The 6,926-nt window shown below is 61.5% G+C and overlaps 1 protein-coding gene across 1 annotated transcript; it reads left to right on the forward strand.

The window, feature by feature from the left end:
• The first annotated feature begins 1,464 nt into the window (after positions 1-1,464).
• Positions 1,465-4,300, forward strand: OLFML3 (olfactomedin like 3). The gene is made up of 3 exons (XM_059867710.1): positions 1,465-1,623; positions 2,594-2,879; positions 3,319-4,300. Exons 1-3 carry the CDS (start codon positions 1,516-1,518, stop codon positions 4,104-4,106), a joined length of 1,182 nt encoding a protein of 393 aa, XP_059723693.1. The 5' UTR covers positions 1,465-1,515; the 3' UTR covers positions 4,107-4,300.
• The last annotated feature ends 2,626 nt before the right edge of the window (positions 4,301-6,926 follow it).

Here is a 6,926-nt window from a genome sequence, read left to right on the forward strand (position 1 = left end):
GCCAAATACCCAAGCTGGTGTCATCTTCCACATCCCAACTTTTGGTGGGCAAATGCTAAGAATAATTGTTGGTCAGTGCTCACTGCCAGTCTGAGCACAAAATAAGAACACAACACAAGTAAGGAGCTTGGGGCAGGAGGACCAGGAGGCTCTCCCCGAGCCTGTGAGTGACAGTTGTCCCCACCCTGGCTGCTCTGCATGTTCCTGATGGAGATTTCAGCTCCGTGGGTGTCCTGGGGAGGTTTCCACAGCTCCAGAAGTTTGGTGGAGCCTGCAGTGCATCCCCTCGCAGCCCTGGAGGCAGCGGGGCTCCACAGAGGAGCACAGCACTGCAATGAAGGCTGGAGCAGCAGGATGGGGGGGACCCCCTAACCCCATGAGCTGTGGGGTGATCTCTGGCCACCCCGTGCTGCTCCTGGTCCTGCTGGGGCTCCTCAGCATTCCTGGGACTCCTGGTGAGTACGGGGCCGTGGGAAGGACCAGGGACACCTGCCTGGATCCCACCTGGCTGCTCCGGGGCTGGGCTGGGGATGCCACCCCCTGAGCCCGGGGCTGAGCCGTGTCCTCGGGGCTGTCACAGCTCCAGCCCTGGCTGGTGCCTTCCCGCAGGGGAGCCCTGGGCCATCCCAGCACCTCCTGGGGTGGGGAAGGGGCCAGAGAAGGGGCTCCTCACCTGAGGAGGTGTTCTCCTGCCGCAGGTGACTGCGGGCCCCCTCCTGCCATGGCCCATTCCAGGCCCTCCAGCAGCTCCAGCAGCTTCCCGGTGGGATCCAGGGTGACGCAGGATCCCGGGACTGCCGGACACCGTGGAGAGCCTGCCCGGCGACACCTGGTGCAGGCTGCCCGAGCCCTGAATACCCTCCTTAATATCTGAAACACAGCCCCGGGGTAGCATTCCTGTCCCTCCCGCTGGCTGCGCTGTGCCGGCACCGTCCCTGTCCGGGGCACAGCCCCGCTGGGCTGGCACTGTCCCTGTCCCAGGGGACAAATCTGCTGGCTGGCACCTTCCCTTGTCCCAGGGGACAACCCCGCTGTACTGGCACTGTCCCTGCCCAGGGGACAACCCCGCTGGGCTGGCACTGTCCCTGCCCAGGGGACAACCCCGCTGGCCTGGCACCATCCCTGTCCCCAGGGACATCCCTGTCCCCAGACCTGGACATGGCCGAGGCTCAGGTTGGCCGCTGGCTTTGGGCACCTCTGGGGACAAGGAGCCAGGGCTGTCCCCTCGCTGTCCCCAAAGTACGGCTCATGAGGACGTGTCCTCTCGCTCGGGGGCTCCTGCGGCTCTCCCCGCACCCCAAACTTCTGCCACCAGCCCGTCCCCCGTCTCCTGCCCCATCCCAGCCGCTCGGGGGCAGCGCGCTGGCTGGGGCACGAAGGGGTTAAAGCGCCCGGGGCTGGTCTGCGGGGAAGGAGCAGCCTCGCCTCCCTCCCTGTGCACATCTGGATGCAATAAGGGCTGGGGAGGCCGGAGCATTCCTGAGCACTGAGCTGGAGGCTGCCGCGCTGCCGGCCATGGGGCCCTGGCGCTGCCTGCTGCTGCTGCCGCTGCTCGCCCCGGCCCTGCGCGCCCAGCAGCAGCAGTTCATGGAGTACGTGGAGCGCCGCATCACCCTCCTGGAGGTACAGCCCCGCACCCCGAATCGCCCCGGGGAGGGGATCCCAACCCTTCTCCGTGGAGGCCGGCGGGGCTGGGAGCGGGGCTGGTGAGGAGGAGCTGGGGGTGGGGTGCCCCGGCAGCCCCTGTCGGGATCCTGCACAGCCCAGCTGCGATACACCGGGCCAAGATGGGCGTGGGAGCACAGGGGGACGGGGGGATCGGGGGAGCAGGAGCATTGTGGGTCTGGGAGAACCGTGGGGACATCACGGGAATGGGAACATCACAGGAGAAGGGGCATTGTGGGTCTGGGAGAACCGTGGGGACATCACAGGAATGGGAACATCAGAACAATGGGGACATCACGGGAATAGGAACATCATGGGAAAGCAGGGATATTGTGGGTCTGGGAGAACCATGGGGGCATCACAGGAATGGGAACATCACAGGTCTGGGGACATCATGGGAAAACAGGGGCATTGCAGGTGTAGGAGAACCATGGGAACATCACAGGAATGGGAACATCGCAAGAGAAGGGGCATTGTGGGTCTGGGAGAACCATGGGGACATCACAGGAATGGGAACATCATGGAAAAGCAGGGACATTGCAGGTCTGGGAGCTTCACAGGGTCATCACAGCAATGAGGGCATCACGGATCTGGGAGCAGCATGAGAGACTGGGGAGCACTGTGAGTTCAGGAACATCATGGGGGCATCCTGGGGGTGTCACAGGAGAGCAGGGCCTTGGGGCATCTGGGGGCAGCACGGGAATGGGACATTGTGGGTCTGGGAACATCATGGGAGCATTGCAGGAATGGGCATCATGGGTGTGGGAACATTGCAGAAGCAGCATGGGAGCAGGAACAGGGTGGGATGGGACCCAGAGCCACAAGCCCCGTGTGGCTCCAGGGGCTCCCCCAGCCCGGGCAGGCTGGGACAGCTACCACTGGTGGGCTGTGAGGTTTGGAGACCTCAGTGTCCCCTTGGCCACCCCAGGAGAGGATCTCACAGTGGCACGACCAGAGCAGCCGCTACTCCACGGAGCTGCGGGACTTCAAGAACCAGGTGCTGGGCATGCTGGAGGCGGCCGAGAAGGAGCGGGAGGCGATGCGGGCGGAGGCCGAGGGCGCGGCCGTGCGTGTGGACCGGCTGGAGCGGGAGGTGGACTACCTGGAGACACAGAACCCCGCCCCGCCCTGCGTGGAGGTGGATGAGACTCTGATGGACAAGCAGGTGGCCACAGCCAAGCAGAGGAAGAACGAGAAGTACACCAAGCTCACAGGTGAGGGGCTGCTGTGGCTCCCCAGGGGGATGGTCCTGTCTGAGGGTTACCCTGACCCTTCCCAGCCCACCCCAGTCCAGGTGCCCCCCAGCCACAGGCCAGGGCATTGTGTCCCAGCAGGGCATCTCAGATGTCTTTGGCACAAGCTCCTGCATCCCCCCAGCCTGGGAGCTGCATCCAAACCCCAGGCTGGAGCCCTGTGCATCCCCAATGCCTCTGGGGCAGGGCTGGGGTGAGAGTGACTCTCCTGCCCATGGCATGGGTGCACTAGGGGACTTCTCAATGCCACCAGGGATGCACCGAAACCCCTTCAGTGAATTTCCAAGGCAGTTGCCTGAGGGTCGGGGTGGGACAGGGTGAGAATCCAGCACAGAGCAGCAGCAGTCCCGCTGCAGGGCTGGGCTGTTCCCAGGCTCTCACAGCCGCCCCTCTCTCACAGATTGCAGCGACACCATCGCCAGTGTCAGGGCCATGAAGATCCTGAAGCGTTTCGGCAGCTCCTCGGGGCTCTGGACCAAGGACGCGGCGGGGAGCTCGGAGAAGATCTACGTGTTTGATGGCACCGCCAACGACACGGTTTACGTCTTCCCCCGCATGCGGGAGTTCACCCTCTTCTCTGCCACCCGCAAGGCCGCCCGCATCAAGCTGCCCTACCCCTGGGTGGGCACCGGGCACCTCGTCTACGATGGCCACCTCTACTACATCCGCCAGCAGGGCCTCTCCTTCCAGGTGATCAAGTTCAACCTGGCCAACAAGACGGTGGTGGACAGCTCGGTGTTCCCGGCCGAGGAGCAGATCCCCGTCTTCGGCCTCTCCCCCTCCACCTACATCGAGGTGTCGGCGGACGAGGAAGGGCTCTGGGCCATCTACGCCACCAAGGAGGACGAGAAGAACATGTGCCTGGCCAAGCTGGACCCCGCCTCGCTGGACATCGAGCAGATGTGGGACACGCCGTGCCCGCGGGAGAACGCCGAGGGCGCCTTCGTGGTGTGCGGGGCGCTGCACGTGGTGTACAACACGCGCCTGCCCAGCCGCGCCCGCGTCCAGTGCGTCTTCGACGTCAGCGGCACGCTGGCCCCCGAGGACGCCTCCCTGGTCTATTTCCCCAAGCGCTACGGCTCCCACGCCAGCCTCAAGTACAGCCCCCGGGAGAGGCAGATCTACGCCTGGGATGACGGCTACCAGATCATTTACCGCATGGAGATGAAGAAGAAGCTGGAGGTCTGAGGGGCGCGGCCCGGCCCGGCCCGGCCTGGCCCTCAGGACGGCATCTCTGCCCCTTCTCCCGTCACTGTGAAATGAGGAAATGCTGGATCCCCACCCAGCACTGGGTGTCCCCGCCTGGGAGCAGCCAGCAGAGTCCTGGACTAATTTAATGAGGTTTTCTTTTCTGCTATAATGAATAAATACTACGCAGCGAAGTGCGGCCGCCTGCCTGGGGGAGCGTGGGCTGCTGGGCAGGGCTGTCAGAGCCCTGAGCTCCGCCTTGCCACTGAGACACCCAAAAAAACACTTCCCAAGGGTGGGGTGTCCCTGCAGGGCTCAGAGCAGCGAGCACAGACAGACCTTGGGTGGGTGCCTGGGCAGGGGTTTATGTTTGGTGAGGGTTTTGGAAGGGCTGAGGGCAGAGATGGAACACGAGGCCCTGGGCAGGCTGCTGGTCAGGGCCAGCTCATTTTACATGAACAAAACTGTGAGCAAACAGCAAAATCCTTTAATCTGGGAGGACAACAGGAGATTTCCCTCCCCTGCTGGGGCGGTGCTCCAGCCAGCAGGCCCCAGATGTTGCTGATTTACTGAGTTTGTTTCTAATGAAGCACAGGCCACCTCCTGCTGCAGCCAATCTCCACCTTATGTAAGGCCCTGGATTGCCCCATCCCCTTCCCTTCCCTCTTCCTCTGGCACAGAGCAGCCCCAGAGGGGATGGGGCAGGACAGGGCAGGTGCTGGGAGCCCCTCAGGGGCTGGGGACAGCCCCAGTTGTCCCCACGCCGTGTCCTTCCTGCCCCAGCAGAGACTGTCCCCCATGCTCTCCCTCACCCCACACCCCTGCAGGGTGCAGGATTTGCCCCATTTCTGTCCCTAGAAACCCAGGATTGCTGGGGTTTATTCCCATCACAACATCCCGACAGCGCAGAGGATGGATTAGGAGGTGTTTCAGTGCCATGAATGTCCCTTTTCCCCCAATTCTGGGGACAAGCAGTGAAGCCATGGGCCAGGCTGGCTGGGTGAGGGTTGATTCCTGCTGGTGCCAGTGCCAGGCTGCTTTTTGAACACCCCAGGGAGGTGCCAGCCCTGTGGGGAGCACCTGAGGGGGCCACCTGCTCTCCCAGGGCTGTGGAGTGGCCATGCCACCCCCCTGCCACCCTAAATCCCATCCAGCTGTGCCCAGCTCAAGCCAAACTGTTCCACCACATGGAGGGCACTTGGTATTTGCCTCAAGCTCTTTGGTATTATAATCAAATTTGTTGCATAAGAAAAATCTTCAAATACACACTTTGAATGACTGTAATTGGCTGGTGCTGAAAGTTCAACACACAGTACAAGTCAAGCAGAGAAATTATCCAAGTGTGAAGGACTCTGTGAACTGTCAAGTTAATTTATGGGCCTTTTCAAGATCAATAAGGGCAGAAACAGAAATATAATTTTCAGAAATCTCACAGTAGTAAATAATTACACCCATGATTTCTCCAGCTTGAATTAAAATTGATGGGGCAGAAATGATTGTGCAGAGAAACATCTTGTAGCTTGGAACATGTCCTGCAGTTCCTTGTGACACCTGGAACCTTCTCTGCTCCAGGTGAGCACCCCTGGCTCTCCCAGCCTGGCTCCAGAGGGGCTCCAGCCCTGGAGCAGCTCCGTGGCTCCTCTGGAATCTCTGCAGCCTCCTCCCTGTGCTGAGCACGTGGGCAGAGGTGCCACTCACTAAACCAGGGCAGTCCGAGCCCCACGAGCTCCTGTGGGATTTGTTTTGTACAAACTCCTTGGGAATGAGGAGGAAAAGGAACAAAATAACTGCAGCACCCGACGGGCTCCTAGAGCACAGCACTTATCTCGCACTCCACATCTTCAAAGCACTTCAGGAAACGTCAACTAATTAATCCTTGGAATAACTCCCGTCAAGCAGAGCAGGCTGATCTCCATCTGCTGGCAAACAAGAGACAAACCCCACGTGTCTGATCAGCAGGGATGGCTCAGCTCTGAGCTGGGGGCTCCTTGTGACACCGGCTGGGGACCAGGGCCCTCCAAGCTCTGAGTGCTCCCAGCTCCTGGAATCAGGAATGTCCTGAGCTGGAAGGGAACCACAAGGATCAAATCCAGCCCCTGCCCTGCACAGACAGCCCCAAATCCCACCCTGGGCACCCCTGGCAGTGCTCTCCAAACTCTCCTGGAGCTCTGCAGCTGTGCCCATTCCCTGGGGAGCCTGGGCAGTGCCAGCACCCTCTGGGGGAAGAACCTTTCCCTGTAGCCAACGTGAACCTGCCCTGGCACAGGTCCAGCCCTTCCTTGGGTGCTGTCACTGTCACCCAGAGCAGAGAATGTCCCCAGGCTGCCTCCAGGATGGGGTCACCCTCCTCATCCCAGCAGAGCTGAGTCCCAGCCATCCTCCAGTGCCACAGAGGAGTGAGAGGGACCTCAGAGAGACCTGTCTGGGTGACTCTGCTGGGGTGACTGGTGGGAGAGAGGAGCAGCAGGGCTGCAGGATCCTGCCTGCCATGGGATGGACGCCCCCAGCCCCATGGAGCTCTGCAGGTGCCAAAACTCCTCATCTCCTGCCGGGGTCATAGATTCCTTTTTTTACTTGTTAAAGTATTTATTGGCCCCATTGGGAGAAAGCAAAGGTTGTGCACAGCTGGGGGAGTTGCTGTCAGAGCCCTTGGTGCCCTCAGGGGTGGTGATTGTCCCCACCAGCCACCCTGGCACTGCCCAGGCCCAGCCAGGAGCCCCAGTGGGAGCAGCAGCACCTCCAGCCCTGCCCATGGGACCCAGGGGTCCCTGGTGGGACGCAGGGACCCCAGAAAGATGCAGGGACTTCCAGCAGGTTCCA

The sequence above is a fragment of the Haemorhous mexicanus genome, chromosome 25, assembly GCF_027477595.1.
Source record: "Haemorhous mexicanus isolate bHaeMex1 chromosome 25, bHaeMex1.pri, whole genome shotgun sequence".
NCBI classification, from domain to species: Eukaryota; Metazoa; Chordata; class Aves; order Passeriformes; family Fringillidae; genus Haemorhous; species Haemorhous mexicanus.